This window comes from Podarcis erhardii, assembly GCF_964252035.2.
Source record: "Podarcis erhardii genome assembly, chromosome: 7".
NCBI lineage: Eukaryota > Metazoa > Chordata > Lepidosauria > Squamata > Lacertidae > Podarcis > Podarcis erhardii.
In genome coordinates this window covers 9,315,376-9,342,014 of record NC_138511.1, presented here as the reverse complement: position 1 = coordinate 9,342,014, position 26,639 = coordinate 9,315,376, and the positions used below count along the sequence as shown (strand labels likewise).

At 49.4% G+C, this 26,639-nt stretch overlaps 1 protein-coding gene and 1 long non-coding RNA gene across 2 annotated transcripts in view; one reads left to right on the top strand and one right to left on the bottom strand.

Annotated features, from left to right (window-relative positions):
* CUX2 (cut like homeobox 2) overlaps positions 1-14,765 on the bottom strand; it is a 264,515-nt gene extending 249,750 nt beyond the window's left edge. The window contains exon 1 of the mRNA XM_081868590.1: positions 14,477-14,765. Within this exon, the coding sequence (XP_081724716.1) occupies positions 14,477-14,626 (150 nt within the window). The 5' untranslated portion in view covers positions 14,627-14,765. The remainder of the gene's footprint in view (positions 1-14,476) is intronic.
* LOC309345521 overlaps positions 1-26,162 on the top strand; it is a 330,624-nt gene extending 304,462 nt beyond the window's left edge. Inside the window, exon 3 of the long non-coding RNA XR_014158283.1 lies at positions 26,049-26,162. This is a non-coding gene — a long non-coding RNA (uncharacterized lncRNA). The remainder of the gene's footprint in view (positions 1-26,048) is intronic.
* Positions 26,163-26,639: the final 477 nt, after the last annotated feature.

The window sequence follows — 26,639 nt, the reverse complement described above, 5'->3', positions numbered from 1 at the left end:
AAAAAGCAGTGTGCATTTTCATTACATGTATAAAAAAGAACATCCCTGTCGTCCTTAAAGCCAGGCTTCCTCATGCTTATACAGAAATTCTTACTTGAACACCCCACAGGTCCCTGAAACCCATGCGCAGCGCAGTGAACATGGAAACATGTTTCCCTTAAACAACTAAGGCTCATGCTAAAAAAAGAGGCAAGAAATTTAAACCTTTTTAAAATAGCAATAATAATAATAATAATAATAATAATAATAATATCACAATTTGCAAGCTGACGATCAAAGCGATCAAGCTTTACACTCGGCAGGGGGAAACAGCATTAGCTCAGGGATCTGAGGATGCATGGACAATACCTGCATTTTTTTTATTTTTAAGCCTCTGTGGCTAAGAAGAGGAAGAAAGGACTAAGAGGGCACCCAGCTCATTTACCAAGCATATGGGGAGGAACAGTGAATGAGGTGCAGGCGCTAGGATAAGGTTCCTTGGTTGAGCATATGCCTCTCATAAGGTACCTCCAGCTGGCCCTCACCATTTGGCCAACTCTTTGCCAAAGCAATTAAACATTCAGCGCCACCCCCACCCCGCCACCCCCAAGCTTCACACAGCAAGATTCAAAATTTGTTTTAACACCTTATGTTCCTACTTTTCCTCGGTCAAATTCAGATTTTCAAGACGGGGGTTTCAGAGGTGCTTGAATCACTTAGGATTCGGTCCAAATAGGCAGCACTTCAACTGGTTGCCTTTGGCGAGGAGAAAGTGTCTCCAGGTGACCAGGCAGGAAAAAGAGAGTTAGTGGACTGTGTACCCGTGGTGCAGACCTGTCCAACTCTCAACCTGCTCCCCTTTATGATACATGGGTTGGGGCTACTTCACTTTCCTTCCGTAAGGTGCCACGGTGAGATTTTGAACCCAGGCATCCAGCAGTTAGGCTGGACCCCTGACCATTAGGTCCAGTCGTGGCCGACTCTGGGGTTGCGGAGCTCATCTTGCTTTATTGGCCAAGGGAGCTGGCGTACAGCTTCCAGGTCATGCGGCCAGCATGACTGAGCCGCTTCTGGCAAACCAGAGCAGCGCACGGAAACGCCGTTTACCTTCCCACCAGAGCGTTACCTGTTTATCTACTTGCACTTTGACATGCTTTTGAACTGCTAGGTTGGCAGGAGCAGGGACCGAGCAATGGGAGCTCACCCCGTCGTGGGGATTCAAACCGCCAACCTTCTGATCGGCAAGTCCTAGGCTCTGTGGTTTAACCCACAGCGCCACCCGCGTCCCTTACCCCTTACAAATTGAGCTGGTTCTCAAGGACCAAGCACTACACTCGAGTAGGACCCTGGCAGAGACACATGCCCAACTGGCATGTTCTCTCTCTCCTGGCCATTCGTTCGGGAGCTTCCAAAGCTTTCTTCTGCCCGAACATCACAGCAACCAGTGCCAACAGACACCGGCACACTTAGGGATCCGCAGAATCTTTGCAGTTTGCGTAACAGACCTCAGCAACTCAGCATTTTGGCTAATCTACTTTATTTACATATAAACACACACAGAGCACTGCAACATGGCTCCCTCTCTCTCTAGCATCAGACAGCAAAGAGAAAGAACAAAGGACAATAGTCCCACTTCATGGAACACAGTAACACAAACATCCTGTCTCCGTCACTTCCCACTCTGTGGAATGAAAACAAACACCATCATGTGATAGACAACAATCCCATGACTGCAATCATGGAGCAGGAATTCTAACACCTCTATGAAACTGTGGCAGTGAGGTTTATGACGCAGGACCACACAGCTCAGTGGCAAGGCACAGGCTCTGAACACAGGGGGTCCCGGGTTCAGTTGCCAGCAACTCAGTTAACAGGAGATTGGAAAGACCCTCTAGATGAGACTTGGGAGAGTTCTTGTGGATGAGCCTAGACAACTCTAGGGGGTCCAGCCATCTGACTCAACCTCAAGCAGCTTCCTGTGTACACCCCTCAATGGCTGCACCCCCGTTTTGTCTGCTGCAGAAAGAATCCACTAACCTCCATCTCCAGGTCAACCAGCCCCCAACTCTTAATGGGCTGTGGTGTGCACACAATTAATTAATGGGCTTATTAATTAGGAAAGAAGTCCCTCTTTGGGCTGCAATTGGGGTCATCCGTTTCTAAAGTAAGAACAGCCTGTACTAAAGATAAAATTGGGGGAGGAAACCCTCGTAGTCTTCTGCAGGGATCTGATCTGGCGGAGTCTCAATTATGCAAACCACAGGAAACAGGAGAAATAAAGGGGGAGGTGGAATTGGGTGAAACCTTCACTGTCCCAATTTCTTTCCCAACAGCGAAAGAGAGATTGGAAGCCAGCCCAGCCACTAACCCTTGGTCAAATTATGGTGGTGCAGCAGAACCCACCTGCCATTCTGCACCCAGGGCGGGGAACCCTCCTTCCTCCAGATGTTCCTGGACTCCAACTCCCATCATCTCTTGGGCTGAAGGAGCGTCTCCACCCCCATCATTCTGCCCGGACGCTGAGGTCCAGCGCCGAGGGCCTTCTGGCGGTTCCCTCATTGCGAGAAGCAAAGCTACAGGGAACCAGGCAGAGGGCCTTCTCGGTAGTGGCGCCCGCCCTGTGGAACGCCCTTCCAGCGGATGTCAAAGTGATAAACAACTACCTGACATTCAGAAGACATCTTAAGGCAGCCCTGTTCAGGGAAGTTTTTAACGTGTGATATTTTACTGTATTTTTGGTTTCTATGGAAACCGCCCAGAGTGGCTGGGGGGGCCCAGCCAGATGGGCGGGGTATAAATAATAAATTATTATTATTATTATTATTATTATTATTATTATTATTATTAATAAGAGTACAGCAACATCTGGAGGGTCAACTATTCCCCACCCCTACTCTGCATAAACCAACTCTGCTGGAAGACAGAGGGACACTCAAAAGAGATCCAGCATGATGTAACAGATTAGAATTTGGGACATGGATTCAGAAATCTGGGTTCAAATAAGCACATTTGCTGCAAGGTCTACATTTATTTTCCACATTTATATTACTCTGTAACAAAGAGTTCTCCAGGAGGCTCCCAAAACAAGAAAAATGGTAATACAATATAAACTGTAACAAATTCATTAAATGGAAAGAATGAGAAGCCCAGTTTAAAACAGAGAGGTTCAGGCTATAGAATGTAAGTCATTTAAAAGGCGTGAGCGAATCAAAAGGTTTCTAGGTAAAGTAAAGGGGACCCCTGACCATTAGGTCCAGTCGTGGCCGACTCTGGGGTTGTGGCGCTCATCTCGCTTTATCGGCCGAGGGAGCCGGCGTACAGCTTCTGGGTCATGTGGCCAGCATGACTAAGCCGCTTCTGGCGAACCAGAGCAGCGCACGGAAACACCGTTTACCTTCCCGCTGGAGTGGTACCTATTTATCTACTTGCACTTTGACGTGCTTTCAAACTGCTAGGTGGGCAGGAGCTGGGACCGAGCAACGGGAGCTCACCCCGTCGTGGGGATTCGAACTGCCAACCTTCCGATCGGCAAGAAAAAGGTTTCTACCTGGTACCAAAAAGACCACCAAGATGGTACCAGATGAAAGTCTGTGGGAAGCTTATTCCACAAAGCCTCCAGGAGTTTCACTCCTGAAAAAGGGGACCCAACCAGTCCTTCTGACTATGACTCTTCTATCTCAACCTTCCCAACCTAGCGCTTTCCAGGAGTTGTAGACTACAGTTCCCATCAGCCCTGGCTGGAGCTGATGGGAATTGTAGTCCCAAACATCTGGAGGGCACTAGGCTGGCAAAGGTTGCGCTCTCTCTCTATCTCGCTCGTTTCCCATTTTAAGGACAAACACCCCAACTTTCCCAAAGTTAATGGAAGCGATAGCTTATTTACCACTGTCATCTAGGATAAAGAATTTTGACACATTGTTAAATGATAGCACGTTTAGATAAGTCGAGCTGTCACACCATTTAATGGATGTCTCAACTAGCTGATATGTATGTAAAATTTATGCACTCTGGTATATCACGCAGAGATAATGTTTTAATCAACATCCCACTTTTTCAAGGTCTAAGATTCCAAACAATGAAAACATTCCGTCAGGCGTTTCCAAGACTCCTCCAAGACACAGAGGAAGAAACACACCCAAGCCCTTCAACGTTTGACAAACACACACTCACACCCCTCCCAAAATGGGCAAGGGAGACAGAGATGCACATGACTTGAAGTACGGTAAAATAGACCCTCTGCACAGAGAGAGGCACTAGACCAGAGGTCAGCAAACTTTTTCAGCAGGGGTCCAGTCCACTGTCCCTCAGACCATATGATGGGCCAGACTATATTTTGAAAAAAAATAATGAACGAATTCCTATGCCCCACAAATAACCCAGAGGTGCATTTTAAATAAAAAGGACACATTCTACTCATGTAAAAACACACTGATTCCCGGACTGTCTGTGGGCCGGATTTAGAAGGCGATTGGGCCAGATCCAGCCCCTGGGCCTTAGTTTGCCTGCCCATGCACTAGACCTCTAGACCAGGGGTCGGCAACCTAAGGCCCGGGGGCCAGATGCGGCCCAATCGCCTTCTCAATCCGGCCCACAGATGGTCCGGGAATCAGTGTGTTTTTACATGAGTAGAATGTGTCCTTTTCTTTAAAATGAATCTCTGGGTTATTTATGGGGCATAGAAATTCATTCATTATTTTTTTCAAAATATAGTCAGGCCCACCACATGGTCTGAGGGACAGTAGACCGGCCCACGGCTGAAAAAAGTTGCTGATCCCTGCTCTAGAGCAGGGGCAGGCAATATGTCACCCTCCAGGTGTTGCTGTTCCACAGCTCGCACAATCTCTCTCTCTTTTTTTAAATAAATATTTATTTAAATTTTTAACAAAATACAACAAAAAAGGAAAAAACACAAGACAGAAAAATACAGAAAACACAAAAAATAGATGAAAATAGAAAAAAGAAAGAAAAAATCCATTATTCTTTTTCTAACTTTGAAGCACATATCATTATTTTCTTGACCTCCTCACACCTCCACTTTTTGTATTCCCATTTACATAATCAAATCAGCAAATCCTTACCCTCTTTCCATTTATCATCTTTAACTTTGTACCTTAACATATCTCAACTGCAATATTTTCATCCATAAGTTCATTTTTGCATACTCTTTCAAACTTTGTGACTAATACCACTTATTTTCAATCCAACATCATTTTAACATTCATAAATTTTACACTGTTTCTGTAAATAGTCTTTAAATTTCTTCCAGTCCTCTTCCACCAGCTCTTCTCCCAGGTCTCGGATTCTGCCAGTCATTTCCGCCAATTCCATATAGTCCATTACTTGCATCTGCCATTCTTCCAGGGTGGGTAGATCTTGTGTCTTCCAATACTTTGCGATAAGTATTCTTGCTGCTGCTGTAGCGTACATAAAAAAAGTTCTATCCTTCTTTAACACCAATTGGCCAACCATGCCCAGGAGAAAGGCCTCTGGTTTCTTCACACAGCTCGCACAATCTCTGCCCATTGGCTTCTTGCCTACATAACCAGTTTGGGGGCTTCCCAGAAACATCTGGCTGGGTGGACGGAACTAGGCAGGCCTCGGGGTGAGACAGAAGTCCCAGTAGTGAACAATCCATCCCTCTTTACCAGGATTCGAAATTCCCCAGGAGCCAGGCCCATTTTGCACCTGGCTATTGGCCACTTGTGACCATGTGAAGATGTCCAGTGCCAAGACGGAGGTGCCTGTCTGGGAATCCTGAGGTCTGGACTGTTTTCACACACAAGCAATCTATCTGTTATATTTAATCTGCACAATCAGACTGAATTTCAGGAACCAAAAGGTTGTACTGGAAAACATGACTTTTGAGTCGTCTGGCCGCCAAATGGCAATTAGGCATTGTGTTTTGACGACTGTACAGAGGTACCTCGGGTTAAGAACTTAATTCGTTCCGGAGGTCCGTTCTTAACCTGAAACTGTTCTTAACCTGAAGCACCACTTTAGCTAATGGGGCCTCCCACTGCCGCCGCACGATTTCAGTTCTCATCCTGAAGCAAAGTTCTTAACCCGAGGTACTATTTCTGGGATAGCGGAGTCTGTAACCTGAAGCATATGTAACTTGAAGCGTATGTAACCCGAGGTACCACTGTATGCAGAACTGGCAAAACTAGCAGAAAAACTACATGAAAAGGACAACAAAGACTTTAAAAGAGAATGGGAACCATTTACAACATATACGAAGAGGCAACATAAAGAAATGGACTCATTGGCAGGGTTTGAGTAAACAATCACAACTGTATACAACAAAAAATAAGACTATATGTATTGGGGAAATTTGGGGGAAACAATATGGAAATAAAGCAAAACAGGAGTATGAGGGAAGTCCAGGGGAGGAGGGTGGAAATATGAAACACTGTTAAAGATATGTTGTTAGAAGAAGTATACATGGAGAAATCAATAAAAAATATTTTTAAAAAGAAGAGTTGGGAGCCAAATGGCTTCTGGGACCTGGGTCATGGGCGCCAAAACAGAATATCCAGTTGCCATGGCGGGGGGGGGGAGCGGCAACACTTTTTATTTATTATTTTGATAAGCATGAACTAACAAGCAATTCACCTAAGTGACACATTGTTAATATCACATTTTTAGCAGAAATTGTTAATGCATGTTTAACTTGCTGTTTAGGGATGCGGGTGGTGCTGTGGGTTAAACCACAGAGCCTAGGACTTGCTGATCAGAAGGTCAGCAGTTCAAATCCCCGCGACAGGGTGAGCTCCCGTTGCTCGGGTGAGCTCCCGTTGCTCGGTCCCTGCTCCTGCCAACCTAGCAGTTCGAAAGCACGTCAAGTGCAAGTAGATAAATAGGTACCGCTCCAGTGGGAAGGTAAACGGCATTTCCGTGCACTGCTCTGGTTCACCAGAAGCGGCTTAGTCCTGCTGGCCACATGACCCAGAAGCTGCATGCCGGCTCCCTCGGCCAATAAAACGACATGAGCGCCGCAACCCCAGAGTCGGCCACGACTGGACCTAATGGTCAGGGGTCCCTTTACCTTTACCTAACTTGCTGTTTACAATAAAAATATTGGTACCTTACAAAACACTCTATGTTTTATTGTTAAACTCTTTAACGTATCGTCTGTCCTTAACATATACTTTGAGGCTTCAAAACACATTTCAGTAATCCTTGAGTGTCAGCCAGGCGCAAAAATAAAGCACCCAGACTTTTTGAGGTGCTCACAAATGGATAATCTTTTAGGCGCAAAATGCGCCTGGCGCCCTGCTAATTTCAAACCCCATCCTTATTTCAACCCCACAACAATCCTGCGAGTTAGGTTAGGCTGAGAGACGCAGTGACTGGCCCAAAGTCACGCCCAGTGAGCTACACGGCCAAGTGGGGATATGAACCCTGATCTCCCAGGTCCTAGTAGTCTGATGCGCTAACCACTATACCACCCTGCCCCAGAATGCAAACCGCTGCTTATCCTTAAAGGTAAAGGTAAAGGGATCCCTGACCATTAGGTCCAGTCGTGGCCGACTCTGGGGTTGTGGCGTTCGTCTCACTTTATTGGCCAAGGGAGCCGGCATACAGCTTCCGGGTCATGTGGCCAGCATGACGGACCAGAGCAGCGCACGGAAACACCGTTTACCTTCCCGCCAGAACGGTACCTATTTATCTACTTGCACTTTGAAGTGCTTTCGAACTGCTAGGTTGGCAGGAGCTGGGATCGAGCCACGGGAGCTCACCCTGTCACAGGGATTCGAACCGCTGACCTTCTGATCGGCAAGTCCTAGGCTCTGTGGCTTAACCCACAGCGCCATCCACGTCCTTACCCACCCTGCTTATCCTTACCCACCCTCAATCCATTAGCAAAAGCAGAATAAACTACACCAAACAGTAAAACCTTGCCGAACGATCACTGCAGATCATAAAACAGTGTACACCCAAGAAGCAGAAAGGACGGGGAGGGGAGAAGAGGAATTACAAAAGGCATAAATCTGGTTATGTGCCTATTAGGGAACAGTGCAAGAAACCCTACATCAGGAATATTACACTATTAAGACCATTTCCGGAGCCTAATGAAATATGCCCAGCGTCATCTCAGAGAGAATTATTTATCTCTCCTCATTTCCGCGAGCTCTCGATGTACCGACGACCAACACCACAATCAAAGCGTTTTGGGGGCTATCGTGCTATCGGCATGTATTACACGCGGCTCCCATTTGTCAATGTTGTCCAAACACCATTGTCCCTGGATCCCGTTTACAAATAAAGCACCTTTTCTAGGGAGTAACCTGCACCTTCTGGTTCAGGTTGTCCTGGAAACCGGGTCAAGCAGGTCCGCGTCTTCATTGAGATTCTACAGGACCACAACAAAGGGGAATGAACGAATTGTGGGGCAAGCAAGTATCTAGTCCTTATTGACTGTGCTGGGCAAATGCCTGCAGGAATCTGAGCAGCTGACAACACGCACCTGAGCATTTCTTGTACAGAAGAAAGGCTCACCCACTGGGCAACAGCGTCTGGGTTTGCAGACGGTGATCACTCTTCCTGCCATCTCGCCCACTTCGTTTGCTACTATGGGATTTACTCCCGGGTAAGGATGCAAGAGGCACTGTGGGTTAAACCACAGAGCCTAGGGCTTGCCGATCAGAAGGTTGGTGGTTCAAATCCCCGCGACAGGGTGAGCTCCCGTTGCTCGGTCCAGCTCCTGCCAACCTAGCAGTTCGAAAGCACGTCAAAGTGCAAGTACATAATTAGGTACCGCTCCGGCGGGAAGGTAAATGGCGGTTCTGTGCGCTGCTCTGGTTTGCCAGAAGCGGCTTAGTCATGCTGGCCACATGACCCGGAAGCTGTACGCCGGCTCCCTTGGCCAGTAAAGCAAGATGAGCACCTCAACCCCAGAGTTGTCCGCAACTGGACCTAATTAGGTCAGGGATCCCTTTACCTAAGGATTCAGAGGATTGCTTTGGCTGAATTAGTTATCTAGTAAACGGAGGCCTCAAAATCCTTGCAACAGCTCTCATCTGCCCCTCCCATGTCTGTCTGTCTCTCTCTCTATATATATAGGTAAAGATAAAGGAACCCCTGACCATTAGGCCCAGTCATGGCTGACTCTGGGGTTGCAGCGCGCCTCTCACTTTACTGGCCGAGGGAGCCGGCGTACAGCCTCCGGGTCATGTGGCCAGCATGACTAAGCCGCTTCTGGAGAACCAGAGCAGCACACGGAAACGCCATTTACCTTCCCGCCGGAGCAGTACCTATTTATCTACTTGCACTCTGACCTGCTTTCGAACTGATAGGTTGGCAGCAGCAGGGACCGAGCAATGAGAGCTCACCCCATCATGGGGATTCGAACCACTGACCTTCTGTTTGACAAGTCCTAGGCTCTGTGGGTTAACCCACAGCACCACCCGTGTCCCTATATATATCTAGGCAGAATTCAGATTGTCGGCGGGGGGGGGGGTGTCCAAGTTTTGTTTTATTCAGTGTGGCACACACACAGGTTGTCTTTGAAGGTTGCCATAATGTGCCCACCATTGTAGCTCATCCAATCCACTGGTCAGTCTGTCCATGCTTGAGCTCTGGACTGGCATGTATAAGGGGGCTGTAATGGAGCCTGATGGAAGGAATCACTGGTAGGCAGGGGCTGATGGGAAATGTACTCCAGAACACCTGGAGGGCACCCAGTTCTGCTTGGGAAGCCCTGTTCTCTCTGGCCAAATATGAGCAATGATGTCAAGGCTGGGGAAAGGCTGGGGATGTGTTCTTAAAGGGGAATGACCCCATATCTCCTGGGCCTAGCAGCAATTCTTTTTCATACATTGTGCCAAGCATGGTTACATGATTATTCCACACACACACACCCCAAAAAGAACCCACCCATATCACTTCACTTTGTAGTTGCCTCAGTTTCTACAAGGATGGATGGTTCTATTTTAGAGTTGAAGTTGGGAGTATGAATGAAGTAGTAACAACAGAGTTATCTCACCGGCATATCTCACCGGTCAGGAGATATCCGAATCCAGACCCAAAATCCAGACACATGTGGGGCATGGAAAAATATGGCAGTCCCAGGTGCTGCCCAGCTCCAACTAGGAAGCATAGAACCATCGAATTGTAGGGTCATCTAGTCCAACCCCCTGCAGGAATCCCAACATTGCAATGGTGCTGTGCTTGAGGTGCTAATTCCCTACACCATCACCTGCTGGGGGAAGGTTGGGCAAGCAGGAGGAGCAAGAGGATCGAGCAACTGCCCTGTGCTGTGTTAGAAACGAGGTATAAAAGCTAGAAGCACAGTAGCACCTTAAACCTAGGCTTCAGTCGCCACAACAGAATGCCTAGGCGCCCCACAGATCAGCTGATTTGCACAGCGGCGTGGCACCAAGAGACATGCCTCTTTTGGTGCCCGCAAGCCAGGTGATCCGTGGGGTCAGCTGATTTGCAGGGCAGCGCAGCACCAAGAGAGGCATTTCTTTTGCTGCCGTGCTGCCCCGCAAGCCAGCTGACTGGTACGGCACGGCAGCAGCACCAGCCAGCCAGATGGAGATGTTAGTCACCAAACCTGGCGACCAGACTTCTCCAATTCCTCACAGAAGGCCGCTTACCTGGCACAAAATGTGGCTGGCGCCCAGTTTTGAATGCCGCTCCTGCGAGGAAAGGATTGGGGGGGGGGGGTTTCCGCTTAGAGAAAAGGTGAATAAGAAGAGACATGACCAGAGAAGTTTGTCTCCGTCTCTCATTATGCTAGAACTCGTGGAAATCCAAGGAAGCAGAAGATTCAGACCAGTGAAAAAGAAGCTAATTGATAGGGGATGCTCCGCAAGAAACATCAATGACCACCAACCCTAACCAATGGCCATTCCGCTACTGGGTGGATGAGAGCTGTGTTCAAGTCCTGCTTTCAGGCTTCCCAGAATGATCTGTCCAGCCACTGTGGGAAACAAGGACACTGGACTAGGTGTTCCCCCTCTGGACAGCTCCTGGGCTCTCCTGGCGTTCTTAGTTACAACTCAGCCAAGCACACAGGAGTGTTTAAAAAGGCAAAAGCCAGTGGACATATCCCTTTAGGATTGGCATCTTCATTGCCAATGCAGCAGCAATGCTACTTCACAAACCTTCACAAACACCAGAAAGCTACCCAGCCTCTTGCCAGTTCTCCTAACCAGCTGGCAGTACCCCTAACCCCAGCTCAAAAAGACACCCACAACTGCCTCTGCAGCACCAGGGGGGCCCCCCACAAAATGCACCAGATAGTTATCACAAACCCTGAGAGAGAAAATGGTATAATCCCCTTTCATCGACCAGCAACAAACCATCATCCAAATCCAACAGATTCTACCACCTGTGATCCATTTAGGCCTGGGAATTGCAGCTGCATCGCGTAATCTCCTTAAAAGCTAAACTGCATTAAATTCTCAAACCGACGATATGTTACTGAAGCATCGGGAAAGTGTACCTAAATTTGCTTCCCCCGCCCCTGTAGAGCATACTGCATTTTAAAGCTCGTTTTAATGCCCATCCAAAAATCAAGTACTCATTTGTAGCCACGGCAAAGCGGTGGATTTCAGCTTAGACACCTCAATCCAGTTACGCAGTTTGTGCACAGAGACAGCGAGAACTTTTGTTGGCGATTCAAACCTGAACGAGAACAAACGGGCTGGGGGTGTCCACATTTTGAAGGGCTTCCCCTCTCAGATCTACCCGCCACCTCCTGCCCACATGAGAAGAGCCTGGGGGCTACATGTTTTTCAGGATGGCTTGTGGGATCCCATTTACCAACTCACCAATGCAATGGGGCAGGGTACCAAGAAACCAGGTAGGATATAGTCGTAAGATAGCCAGCCACCCCACACAATCATTGCACAAGTTGCATCTGTTTCCACCTGCAGGTTTCAGACGAATGGCAGTCTGAGGTTAAGTAGAGGACTACAGCCTTCGAAGCAGCCAGCAATCTAATCTTGTGGTGCCACAATTACACACCACTCAACTACGAACCAGTCAGGACCTGCAGCTTCTGAGGCCATGATTTAACACAGCCTTGTATTTAACGACTTGCCTGGTGGTCCCAGGATTTCAGTGCAGAAGCACCCTCCTTTCATTCTCTGCCGGCTCCCAACAGGCTAGCAAAACATTATTGTACACGGTAGGAACTTTTGTGGTCTTTTTGACAAGACTGAATAGCAACCTGTGTGTCTGGGGCATGCAAACATGCTACAACAACTTGGGGCTGTTGTTTTTAAAAGCAAACGTTTAAAGACTCCCGCACATTCAAGTCTTCACCCACAGAGGAGGTTGCCCGCTGCATCTCTGCATGATCCACTGCGACGCTGGCCCCAGCTCATTCCAATCCACCTCTGCTGGGGGTAGGTAAGCCTAGGATGCAACAGGTTTGCCTGCCCTCAGAAAAGCATGCCTTGTGTGCCCCTGCATGAGTCGCTGCTCTGCAGGCACACTTTGGACAGCAGCTCATGCAAAAACAACAAGGAGGCTGGTTCTTCTGAGAGCAAGCCAATTTTGCTTACTGAATCTAAGGAGCAGGAAGTCTTTTTCCAGGCATTTGAGCAAAGGGCACTTCAGGTTTCTTTTTCGCGAATGAAAGCATGGCAAGCAAAGATGCCATTACTCTGTCAATGGCACAGCACCTTGGCCAATGGGGGGAAGCTCCTCCAGGTTATAATTGTTGCGACGGACACAATAGTTACACAGACATTTTCCCCACAATAAAAAAACGGCTCTCACAAGTGTGGATTTTGCTAGTCCATGCACAAACGTGTCCTACACTCCAACTCCTCATGCGTTAAGTCTGCGCTGCGTGCAATTCCTGCGGGAAACACCGGTGATTCCTATGCAACCATAACATGCAGAGCTGCCCTGATTTGGGCAGTGAGGACGTCTGCCATGCCCAAAGAAAGACCTGCCCAGCTCAATTTTGCAGTTGAAGTTTCCAAACACCTCCCACCCCACGCACACACAGAAGGGGCCCAGGGACAGCAAGGAACAGACCCAATCCCGCCCCTTACTTCTACCTTCTCCTTTTGCCATGCTCCTGTCATTCTCCATGCTACAGAGCATCAATCATAACTAAAGAGCAAGTGCCCTCCACGCGCCGCAGAGGTCTGGTTTGCAAAATGCTGTCGGGGAAGGGAAGGCACTTCCGAAGGAACACAAGAATTTTTAAAACATGGAGATTTGTGGTGCGGGGGGGGGGGCAGGAGACAATAGTGTGCTGTACTGTCAAGTCAGCCCCACTGATATAAGGACTGCAGCCTTCCCCTCCGTCTCCCTAATATCCCAGCAGTTTAAAAGAGAGAGAAAAGAAAACAAGCATAATTTCTCTGCCGCTGATGTACATTCCTGTCTAGTAAATACAACCAGCAAGCCTTTAAACAACTCTCTCACCTGCTTTTGGGGAGGAGGGATGGGGAGAGGTGGGATGCAGGCTGGGGGGGGCAGATTTGTGCAGAGGGGAGAACACCTCCAAGCAGTTCCGCCTTATTTTGCAGAGGAGGACATGCAAACGGGATGGCTAGGGGTGTTTTTTTTTGGGGGGGGAGGAGATACATCCAAGCAGATCTACCTGACATTACCGAAATACATTTAGAGTCCAGTTTTTCAAAAATAAACCTGAAACCATCTCATTTAAAGACAAACAGTGAAAATTGCACTGAAATAGGAGGGGGGGTGAGAGGGAGGGAGGGCTGGAGGAGGTCAAGGGGGGCGTGCAAAGACACCTATTTTCAAAAACCACAAAATCTGCGCCTAGGCCTGGCGAGCCGACTTGAAGATGTGAAATGGGTACCAATCCCAGGGCTTGGCAATGCTGGGGCCGAAGATGCCATCAGGGGCCATGCCTGAGCAGAGCAGCGCCTCTCTATTTCTCACGCCCCCCCATCCCTGAAATATTACAACCCCCCCCCCCAAGGCATGCCAAGAGATTCAGCCCCTGGGGGGTGGGGAAGAAGAGGTCGCCCAGGACTTGGAACAGCAGGATGAGGTCCTCCCCCCCCCCCACGACTTTGCAAGCCACATGAAACAACTCCTCTAGAAAAACTATTAACCATTACTATTATTAATAATACAATGAGTTGACCTCCCCCCCCCCCAAACAAAAACCATTCTAAGTCGCAGCTCCGAAAGTTCCAGCCATTCACTTGGCACTTTGGGGGAGCCCGTTTAGTGGGGGGGGGGGGATCGTTGTGAAGGAGAGCGCTGGTGGGGGGGGCAGGGAGCAAAGAGGCAGGAGAGCCCGGAGGCGGAGCCGGTTGTGGGGCGCATGTTTCCCCCCCCCCCCGGCACTCCCTCCCTCCAGCTCCCGGGACGCCCCGAGAGGCGCCTTAGTTAGGAAAAGCACAAAGCGCACACATACACACACACACACACACCCAGCCACCCCCTTTCCCCCCCCCACCCAAAAATAGAGCTGGGGAGGGCGCGGGAAGAAGCTAAGTGTGGGGGACCGGGAGGGGGTGGGGAGGAGGCGAGAGAAGTCCGCGCGCGTCACCTTTGCAGCCCGGAGAAGTTGCGCGCCGGCGGCGGGGGAGGCGGCCGGAGAGGCGGAGGATGCGCACCAAGGGGCGGAGGAGGAGGAGGACGAAGCGGCGGCGGCGGCGGCGGCGGGGAGAGTCCGCTCCGGTTCCGGCGGCGCGTCCATCCAGCCCGGCGAGCCGGCTGCGCTGCGGGGCGCACGGGCAGCGGCGTGGGCTGCCTGGCTCGCTCTCTGGCGCTGCTGCGTCTGCGGGATCAAGGAGCGAACCGAACAAAGAGCAGCGGCGCCGGCGCCGGGGAATCAATTTCTAATACCTATCGATGGGGAGGGGAGGAGGGGAGGGAGGGAGGGAGGGAGGCAGAGGCAGCCAACCGCCCCGTCCTCCCCCTCCCGCTCCTCCGCCTCTCCGCCTCCTCCTCCCGCTGCGCCCCGAAAGGCCCCGCGCCCAGCGCCGCCGCCGCCGCGCGCGCTCCGGACACCAACCTGGCGCCGCCGCCGGAGGAGAGCCCCGGGCTCCCGATATCGAGCCATCGATCCCGCATCGGCGGCCATCTTGGGGGAGGGAAGGCAGGCTGGCCGGCAGGGGGGGTAGGGGGGGTCCCCGGCCGCCTCTCGGGGGGCTTGGCTGCGGCTGGACTGGGTCCCCCCCCCTCCGCTCTCCTCTTCCTCCCCATAGCGGGATGGAGAAAGAAACTGCAAGCGAGGCAGCAAAATGGAACGGAGATCCATATATTGGAAACGGGGGGTTGGGGGTGGGGGGGTCAGCAAAAAAGAAAGGTCGGCAAATTCGCTTGCAATGCAAACCCAACGAAACAAAATATTTCATCCCCGCGCCCCCGGTCCAGGCATGCTTACTCGGAAGTAAGTCCGACCGACTTTGCTGGAGGAGTGTCATCATCATAAGTCATTCGCGCCCAGGTCGCCAGACCATACTCGCGAGGAAGCCCACCTATAGGATCGGCCTGATTTCACGCAGGTCCCCGAGGAAGGTGGTCCTGTGGAGCTTTATCCTCCAAAGTGGGAGGGGGGCGGCGACAGGCGGGATTTGGAGCAGAGTCGGGTTTACTCGGGAGTAAACCGCGCCGACTTCCCGGGAGCTTCTTCGAAAGTTCGCGCAGGGCGTAGGATCGCGGCCGTCGCTGGTGCGATGGGCGATTTGGTTCGGCGCTCGGATATGGAATTAATTCGCAGACCAGAGTCTATCCAATGGGGATGGATGGCAGCGAAGGTGGTCTTCTTTCTGGGGAGGGGGGCTCAGCTAGGATATGGGGGGCAACAGTTGCTAGAAATGAAATGGCTAAATTAGAAAGGGAAGGGAACCCATGAAGTCATTGGGATACACCTCAACCTGTGCCCCAAAGGCGATTGGCGTGACCCACATTGCCCATCCACAAAAGAGCTGGCTGAAGAAATTAGGGCAACAGCCCTCCCCCCCCTTGAGAGCTTGCAAAACCTTCAGACCCCTCCTCCTGTAGGGGTTGCTTCTCCCACCCCCACCCCCCCCCAAAAAAACCTTTTCAGACTTCAAGACATTTGCTTGCTTGGTGCAGGGTAGCAAATGATGCGCACCTCCCCTAAAGTCCAGGCCCCAAAGACCCAAGTTATATCGGTACCAGAGATGGAATATCTTACAGGCACTGCTCCCTGGCAGTAGAAGCCCAGGCGTAATAAAGTTAGTAACCATTTGATGGTTTCAGGACATGCCAAATCAGCCGCCCGAGGCAGCAGCTTCACTCGCCTAATGGTAGTGCCAGCCCTGCGCAGGTGCGCTCTGGGATCTGAAGATTTCCAACACAGCAACAGTGATGTGTTTGGAGCATAACAGAGGCCTGACAGGCCTTTTTTTAACAGCAAGGAGCCCCCTTCCATCCCAGTTGGTTATTTTAAGAACACTGTGGTGCCTGAATTTGCTTGGCTTCCTCTCGCCTCCCCCCATCCCTTCTTCCTTTAAAGGTAAAGGGGACCCCTGACCATTAGGTCCAGTCGTGGCTGACTCTGGAGTTGCGGCGCTCATCTCGCTTTATTGGCCGAGGGAGCTGGTATACAGCTTCCAGATCATGTGGCCAGCATAGCTAAGCCGCTTCTGGCGAACCAGAGCAGCACACGGAAACGGCATTTATCTTCCCACTGGAGTGGTACCTATTTATCTACTTGCACTTTGAGGTGCTTTCGAACTGCTAGGTTGGCAGGAGCAGGGACCGAGCAATGGGAGCTCACCCCGTCGCGGGGATGACCTTCTGATCGGAAAGTCCTAGGCTCTGTGGTTTAACCCACAGTGCCACCCACTGCCCTTCCTTCTTCCTTTAGGAGGAAATAAATGAGACAGCCCCCTGCCCCGAGGCGCTTACCCTCCCAACACTGACACAGAGGAGGGGAGAGTCTGCAGTTCCAGGACGTGTACTTTGGCTTCCCTCCTGCAGGAGGAGCTAACCGGTTGTGGCTTCACAGACAAGGTGGCTTTCGAAGGCTCTCTGAGGGCCGGCCGGCTCCCCACAGGCAGGTGGGGTGGGGCAGTGCCAGGCACCCTGGGCAGCAGGCTACAAAGGAGTAAGACTGTTGTTTGTATCTGCCTCATTGGCACAAGAGTTTTCTGTGCTGTGTTGGATCTCCCGTGACCCGCTCTCAAAGCTTGATGGCGCAAGTCAATATTGTATTTCATAATCATAATAATTTATTATTAATATCCCGCCCATCTGGCTGGGTTTCCCCAGCCACTCTGGGCGGCTTCCAACAAAGTATTAAAATACAGTGGTCTGTTAAACATTAAAAGCTTCCCTAAACAGGGCTGCCTTCAGATGTCTTCTAAAAGTCTGGTAGTTGTTTATCTCTTTGACGTCTGATGGGAGGGCATTCCACAGGGCGGGTACCACCACCAAGAAGGCCCTCTGCCTGGTTCCCTGTAACTTGGCTTCTCGCAGTGAGGGAACCGCCAAAAGGCCCTTGGCGCTGGACCTCAGGGTCCAGGCAGAACAATGGAGGTGGAGATGCTCCTTCAGGTATACTGGGCCGAGGCTGTTTAGGGCTTTCAAGGTCAGCACCAGCACTTTGAATTGTGCTCGGAAACGTACTGGGAGCCCATTTATACATTCCACCTTTCCTCTGAGGTGCGGAAGGCAGCCTGCATGATGACCCTCAGCTGGGCCAAGAGACGCTGGCCGGCCCAATGTCACCCCAGGTGGCTCCCAAATGCAGCCCATTGCAGTCCATGAATAGATTTGCAATTTCCGCACAATCTGGGCTTATCGAGCTTTTTCTGTGTGTGCGTCACATTATGTTCTGTCCAACATAGCGTAACATAGGTGCTATGGGAGAAGCATTTGCAGCCCGGCTCGCATTCACTGTGTGTGGACCACAGCTCAGTGGCAGGCCATAATAATAATAACAATAACAACAATAATAATAACAATAATTTATTATTTATACCCTGCCCATCGGCTGGGTTTCCCCAGCCACTCTGGGCGGCTTCCAGCATAATATTAAAATACATGCTTTGCATGCAGAAGGTCGCAGGTCCAGCCAGGTTCGGGCTGGGAATGCCCCCCATCTGAAACCCCAGAGAGCCCCCCTCCTGCAAGTGAGAATAAATAATACAGAGTTGGATGGACCCAGTGGTCTGCCTTGATAGAACTTCCTGCCTCCCTTCTCCTATGGCCCTTTTGGAAAGTGCCATTGGGTGACCTTTATTTCATTCCAATGTTTTCATTATCACGACAACACTTCTCCAACTATTTCCCTTCACCCCCAAATGTTAGAAAGGCACCGCGCTCTAATGCCACTCTGCGTGCTATTAACACTGTTTTGTAAGACGGCATGATGGTGTTATAGCACGATACCTCTCTTACCATTTTAAAAAATATATATAGCCAGAAATTTTAGTGCTAATTAAAAGATTGTTAACACACAAAAAATGGGGTCATAAAATGATGCTCACTACAAAACAGAAGAGAAACACGAAGGGGGATCTTCCTCTATGGATAATGAGGTACACTTCCCCTTTTCTGGAAAAAAATGGGCTTTTTGGAGTCTGAGAAAAAATGGAAGAACCTATGCAGGATGGGACCTGTCCAATAGATGATGTTGCATAGAGAGTGAGTGGATGTATCAAAGCGATGTTGCACTAAACATCTAGTTTAGCTTCATGGCTGAGTCAGAATTTGAACCTGGGTCTCTGCGGTCCTAGCCCGAGATTCTTAACTGTGACCCCCACAAACGTACGCTATCCTTTGTTGACAAGCAGGTAAACGCATGATCTGAGTGCTTGAGGCAATTTGGCAGCTCTTTCGTGGGGCAGTGACGCAGAAGCACAAACGAAAAGAAAACACGCCTCCATTCCACTCAGAATTTATGTATGGAAGTGACAGCTGTCCTTCATATATGTAAGTCATCAAGGAGTGAACATATATATTCAGGGGGTGGGGGGAAACAGCCCAAATTCTCATTTATTTCAGGCCATTCTTGGCTGAAGATCTCAGAACTGGTAGCGAGCATGGTAAATAAAACTAAAAATCTATCCCAACTTTCTATCATTTTTCTTCCAAGATGAACCTGAGTTGATAACCGTACTATACCAGTCTTCCTTGATACACTGCCTCCTTCAGTTTTATCCTTAATATCGCCCCACGACAGGCTTTCACCATCTTATGTACCTTGACCTTCCTGCTGAAATTGCTACACTCAAACGCACACGTTAAAATTGCTCCCTGGTTTTAGGATAAGAAAAGTTATTTACGTTCCTCTTTTGTAAAACCAAGAGAGATGGCAAACAGATCATGCCAGCAGACAAACCATCTCTCTGTGCTTTATAGAGGCATGTCCACAATGCCTTTCCTGTAGAGATAAATCCCTTCAGAGTCCATTTGGGGTTTAGGTAGCCAGAGCTAACAGAGAGGTTATGATGAAAGCTTCTTGCTTTTATTTATTTTATTTTTCATTCAAAAACTGTCCCCTTCCTCATCCCAAGCTCTCTAGGTTAGGGGTTTGATTGGTAGAAGGCAGAAGCGTCGAGAGTTGCAAGCCCAGTCCTTTGGCATCTGATAGCTTTAGAGCAGGGGTAGGCAACCTGAGGCCCGGGGGCCAGATGCGGCCCAATCGCCTTCTCAATCCGGCCCAAGGACAGTCTGGGAATCAGCTTGTTTTTACATGAGTAGAATGTGTGCCCAGTAGTGGTGTATGGAAGTGAGAGCTGGACCATAAAGAAGGCTGATCGCCGAAGAATTGATTCTTTTGAATTCTGGTGCCGGAGGAGACTCTTGAGAGTCCCGTGGACTGCAAGAAGATCAAACCTCTCCATTCTGAAGGAAATCAGCCCTGAGTCCTCACTGGAAGGACAGATCCTGAGGCTGAGGCTCCAATACTTTGGCCACCTCATGAGAAGAGAAAACACCCTGGAAAAGACCCTGATGTTGGGAAAGATGGAGGGCACAAGGAGAAGGGGGCAACGGAGGACGAGATGGTTGGATAGTGTTCTCAAAGCTACCAGCATGAGTTTGACCAAACTGCGGGAGGCAGTCGAAGACAGGAGTGTCTGGCGTACTCTGGTCCATGGGGTCACGAAGAGTCGGACACGACTAAATGACTATACAACAACAAACAATGTGTGCGTTTATATAAAGTGCATCTCTGGGTTATTTGTGGGGCCTGTCTGGTGTTTTTACATGAGTAGAATGTGTCCTTTTATTTAAAATGCATCTCTGGGTTATTTGTGGGGCATAGGAATTCATTCATCCCCCCCCCCAAGAATATATTCTGGCCCACCACATGGTCTGAGAGACTGTGGATCGGCCCACGGCTGAAAAAGGTTGCTGACCCCTGCTTTAGAGGGGTGGGGGGAATCGGTTTTGCAATGTACACTTTGCCCCCACCACACCTCCGACTTGCAGACAGGCTGGACTCCAGCAGAATGAGTCCCCCCTGGACTCTGAGAGACCCATTATCTCAAGGAGCTTTAAAAGAAATCCCTCCCTGTAAGGGTTATTAAATGATTTAAACGGGTTTAGCTTTGTTTCTGCTTTTGCATCCTCATGAATAATGGAAGCTGTTGCTTGTTAACGTCCAAACCTATTACGGCAGGTGATTTACTCTGCATCAGTCTTCGGGCTCTGCTCACCTCGGCAAGGTTTGCTTCCCCCATAAATTTGTAACTTCCACTAATAATTTAATAGATTCCCTGACATGGATTATGGATATGACAAACTCCGGCGCGTTGGCTAAAGGCGCCATCTGGTGGCGGCAGGGCAGCGCTGCAGCAATACGGGGACTGCGCAGACACAGCGTGGAGTCCCGGACCTCTATTTTGACCTCAAGATGCACAAACTGTCCAGAGTTCAGGCCCACGATCCTGCGTCCCCATTCATGATATTTCGCTGGGTCAGCCACAATCTTGCAAAATGTTGTGAGGGGCTCCCAGAGCCCAGTAAGCAAGGCAAAGAGCTTATAAGCTCTTTCCAGGTCAGGGGCTGTGCAAAAGGAGCTTTTCAACTCTCTGCCTTCCACTACATAGCTGTCAACTGTCCCTTATTTGGCGGGAAACTCCCTTATCCCCGCGCTGTTTCCTGTTGCTGTCCCGGATTGATGATGTCCCTTAAATTTCCAGGGTTTCATGCTCACCTGGCTCGGGAGAGAAGCAGCGGCTCGGGGTCCTCCACCTCAAGAGAGAGAGAGAGAGAGTGTGCACAAGCTGCCACGTCTCCGTGTCTCCCTTTTCCCTCTCAGGGGCTCGCTGTGAGGAGACGGGTGGTGGCAGGTGGGCAGGCAGCCCCTCTCTTGCGAGACTTCCGCCACGCTGCCAGCGGCAGTGGCAGCAGCGGCTGAAGAGGCGGCCTGAGAGAGGAGGAAGAGGAGGGGATGGGGAGGGACGCAGAAGGGCGGCGCTTCAGTGGCCGCGCTGCAGCCGCCACATGCCGGGCTCGCGGGCGGCGTGGGTAAGAGTCTCCCTCCCTCCCTCCCTCTCTCTCGGGTGAGGAAGGGCCGGTGGAACTCCTCACACCAGGATGACGGCAGCAGCCCTGACATGCTCCTTAGCATACCCTCCAACCAGTGCAGCATCTTAGTGTAGTAATTTCCCCCTCTGCATCCCTTTCATAACTCTATTTTTATAAATCATTTGTCCATCCATAGTTCAAATTTTTACTACAAGTTTTCTGTCAATCCTACCAATGTGTGTAACTCTTTGCAATAGTTTTTCAAACAAATTATAAACTTTCCCCATTCTTTATTAAAGAGGTCCTCTTCCTAGTTTCTAATTCTGCCTGTAAGCTTTGCCATCTCGATGTCATTCATCAGTTTTGTCTGCCCCTCTTCTTTGGTCGGAGTTGTAGACCCTTAGGATCATCTAGTCCAACTCTCTGCAAAACACAGTCAGTTGCAGCAAAAGCAGCAGGGCTCCATCAGTGCCGGATTTCTGTATAAGCTAAGCCAAAATCCCTTATTTTGGCTGCTGATGCCTTATTTTCGAGGCTGCTGGTCCCTTATTTTCAAATCTGTAAGTTGACAGCTATGTTCCACTACAATGCTGGTGGATTTTCAAAAGGGCTTTAAAACAGCGGTCAGCAAACTAAGGGCCGGTAGCCTTGATGCGCCCCCCCCGGCTCGTAAATCCGGCCTGTGGACCCTGCTGCCCGCTCAGTCAGTCCCCGTACGCTGCAGACTCCTCACCACACATGGAGGACTTCTGCGATGCTGGCACGGCTTCTGTGCGGGCAGCGGTGCTGCCACAACTTCGGACTGGCTGCAGGAAGTTCCTGCAACCAATGTGAAGCCTCATTGCTGAGGTAAACCTGGTGTGGCCATGGACTGAGAGACCAGCAGGTGGGCAGTGAGTCTGGGCTCAGCAGCTGCGCTGGAGCAGCTGGAGGGTGAGCTGTGCGCCGCATGCCCAGAGCTCTACATGCGCGGCCTACCCACCGACCTGGCCTCGGACAACAGGCCACAGCGCATGGTGCACTCCGCCTGGGAGCTCTGTGGGATGGGCCGATGGAGCGGCTGCCGCTCATCAACAACACCGGTGAGCGGGCGGCACCAAGAGGTGCTCCTGAGCGCGTGCAGAGTGCGTTCCTCCTCCAGGTCCAGAGGCAGCTGCGGGACTGGCTTGCATACACTTCAGGTTACATATGCTTCAAGTTACAGACTCCGCTAACCCAGAAATAGCGCTTCAGGTTAAGAACTTTGCTTCAGGATGAGAACAGAAATCGGGCTCCAGCGGCGTGGCAGCAGCAGGAGGCCCCATAGGCTAAAGTGGTGCTTCAGGTTAAGAACAGTTTCAGGTTAAGTACAGACCTCCGGAACGAATTAAGTACTTAACCTGAGGTACCACTGTATTTATATTTTTCAAAATATAGTCCAGCCCCCCACAAGGTCTGAGGGACAGTGGACTGGCCCCCTGATGAAATAGTTTGCTGACCCCTGCTTTAAAAGAAAGCAAGAATTGGAGGCTGGCTTGGGGAATGGGGAGAACTGGACCCAATCTCAGATTGGAAAAAAATTAGGAAGGGAAAGGAACAGAAATGGGTGGCTTTGTCCTGTTCTTGGGGTCCTTTTCTCCCACAGGCTAGACTTTCTGTTCCTGGCCACCTGTTCAAGGGCGCTGCTTCACCCTCCCCAAGCACCACACATCTCTTCCCATCTTTATCACCATTTGGCAGATGTCAAACGATGCTTCTTCTCCCAGCTGCCTCGCCTTATTTCGGCAGCCTTCCTTGCAACAATTAGCGCATGATCTTTAATTAGTTTTACCATTTCGCTGTTTTGACGCTGCGATCTGAACCACGGATCTGTCAGATGAGGACGCTTTTTCATAAAAAAAAGCCTGTCTAATTATTTGCAAAATTATACACAGATGTAGAATACATATTTAGAGTCAATGTATTAGAGAGTTAATAAATTTCTGTAGTATGAATCCATGCACATTCTTCTACAGTTATATATGCATTTTTGAATGCATCTGCCTATGTCCTGTTTACCTTGGGAAACCTGAACGGTATATGCATATTGTATGAGTATTATGCAGATAATTATGCAAGAGTTCATCATATTTTTAATGGAACTGGGGGAGGGAGTGGGGGAGAAAACTCGCTTCTTGCTGAGATTAATGAGTGAGTTGGAAATTAGAAAATAATTCCGTGCTGATAAGCTTGACTTCGAGATTATCAGAAAATCCCATTCCTATTAATAACTGTAGCCCTGCCTTTTCAGTGCTAGCGTTGAAGTCAAAAGCAGCGCTATATTTTCAAAATCTTCGACCCGGCTGCTGAGATGGAACCCTTTAACTGGTGTTTTTTAAAGAGAAAAATTAGTAAACTACATGACTGAGATACTATAAAAACCACAGTCCCAGGGCCAGAGATTTTTTCAGTTTCTCTGATGACCAGGGACCCGGTAGAGAGATGAGGAACAGGGGCATGGACAGAGTTAACAAGGGGCAGAGAAATTTGTGTGACTCCTTATCTCATACCCTCCAACATTTCTCCAATGAAAACAGGGACGTCCCATTCCATAACGATAATTTTACTATTTATACCTGTTACGGAAATTACGGTGGGGGGACGGGACGGGACGGACACATCTTTAAAGTTGTTAAATGTTACAAATATTATGCCTGAATGTACCCTTTCAACTTAGAATCATAGAATCATAGAGTTGGAAGAGACCACAAGGGCCATCGAGTCCAACCCCCTGCCAAGCAGGAAACACCATCAGAGCACTCCTGACATATGGTTGTCAAGCCTCTGCTTAAAGACCTCCAAAGAAGGAGACTCCACCACACTCCTTGGCAGCAAATTCCACTGTCGAACAGCTCTTACTGTCAGGAAGTTCTTCCTAATGTTTAGGTGGAATCTTCTTTCTTGTAGTTTGGATCCATTGCTCCGTGTCCGCTTCTCTGGAGCAGCAGAAAACAACCTTTCTCCCTCCTCTATGTGACATCCTTTTATATATTTGAACATGGCTATCATATCACCCCTTAACCTCCTCTTCTCCAGGCTAAACATGCCCAGCTCCCTTAGCCATTCCTCATAAGGCATCGTTTCCAGGCCTTTGACCATTTTGGTTGCCCTCCTCTGGACACGTTCCAGTTTGTCAGTGTCCTTCTTGAACTGTGGTGCCCAGAACTGGACACAGTACTCCAGGTGAGGTCTGACCAGAGCAGAATACAGTGGCACTATTACTTCCCTTGATCTAGATGCTATACTATGCTATACTATTGACAGCTCAGGGAAGTTACATTAGCTTTAAAAATAATATAAAATCAACTCCTTTGCCAGTTTCCTCCATTCCAAAGTATTTTCCCCTTGAAAAAGGACTCCAGGAAGTTCCCAGAGGTGACAATTGCTGGGCTCATTGTTAGCCAAGGGAAGCCAAATCTCATCACCTGACTTGCCTCAGGCTCCAGACATGCAATGAAAGTTCTATTGTACTTTTGGGGGTGGGTACTTAAGACATATTTGCATCTGCTAATCTTATACTTGTGTGTTGCCCTGACACATCTGTCTATGCTAATCATGTGTAACCCTCCCCTTTTGTGACATGTCAGTGATGTAGCAATGATGCTGTACAAACTGTATTCTGGGATATGGTGGGAAAGTTTTAAAAGTCCTTGTCACCCCATCCTTGGGGTTCAAAAATTCCTCTTTGAACCTGTTGCTCAATGAACTCGGATCTTCAGCAATTTGCTCCGGTTGGTGGCTGGACTCCTTTATTCCGCAGGGATCCGAGCTGGGTGGCTGAGCAGCCTCACAGCTAGATTTTTCCGTAACACACACCAAGAGGGAGCCAGGGAAGGGGCGAGGCCTGGGGAGAGTCCCAGGGGCCTGATGGAGAGGTTGGAGGGCCACCTGAGGTAGGGGTACCCTCAATTGTTCCACCACTTTTTTACTGGACCCCGCCCCCAGCACTTTGCAACACAGGGGTGCGAAACATGGGCGATTCAGCACATTCTCCATTCCTTCCACATCTCAAATTCCTAAGATCGAATCCTATTGGGAGCAGCATTAGCAAGACTCCCTCCCCTCCCCTCCCCAGGCCCAGACAGTGGGGGGGGGTCCATATGGGCCACTTGGCCCGGCCCTCCGATTCCAAAGGGGGCCTCGGTCAGCTACAGTGGCCTCCAATGAGAGCCGTTTCAATATATTAAAACGAATTGTCTTTCTTTCGATCAACAATGGCTGAAGAATGCCTAAATAGTTTAGCAATGATAAACAGAAACCACGACAAGGCGGAGTTGCTTGATTTTTCCTGCGTAATTCAAGAATTCGCCGAAAAGAAAGCTAGGAAAGCATTTTTAAATGTAAAGACTTAAAATAATCCTTTCCCCTATGTATTTTTAAAAAGCATTGTTGTACAGTGGTACCTCGGGTTAAGTACCGTATTTTTTGCTCTATAAGACGCACCAGACCACAAGACACACCTAGTTTTTGGAGGAGGAAAACAAGAAAAAAAATATTCTGAATCTCAGAAGCCAGAACAGCAAGAAGGATCGCTGCGCAGTGAAAGCAGCAATCCCTCTTACTGTTCTGGCTTCTGGGATAGCTGCGCAGCCTGCATTCACTCCATAAGACGCAGACACATTTCCCCTTACTTTTTAGGAGGGAAAAAGTGAGTCTTATAGAGCGAAAAATACGGTGCTTAATTCGTTCCGGAGGTCCGTACTTAACCTGAAACTGTTCTTAACCTGAAGCACCACTTTAGCTAATGGGGCCTCCTGCTGCTGCCGCACCGCTGCAGCACGATTTCTGTTCTCATCCTGAAGCAAAATTCTTAACCTGAAGGGTTAGCGGAGTGTGTAACCTGAAGTGTATGTAACCCGAGGTACCACTGTATATCTATATTTTCCATTTTGTCTTTATATGCAGATACGGTTCAAGCCTTGAAATAAAATTTGTCAGCATAACTTTTGTGAAAATTATTTATATACTTACCTATTTATAAGACTTTAGTTATCCCCAGGGTAAAAAAAGGGGGGGCACATTATCTACCTGGCCCTGTGGGTTACACAGCCTCTTCCCCTCTGCATCTTTCACCAGGCATTTCAGAATTTCATCTCCACAGGCAAACCCATGTCTGCCTTCATTAGTTCACCCAGCTGTTCACATATTCCCGCCGCTTCCCACAGCCAGAGAGGCACCTTTCTTCCTCCCACCCTGAAAATCCATTTTTAGTGAGGGGAGGGACTTCTCTGCAGGTCACA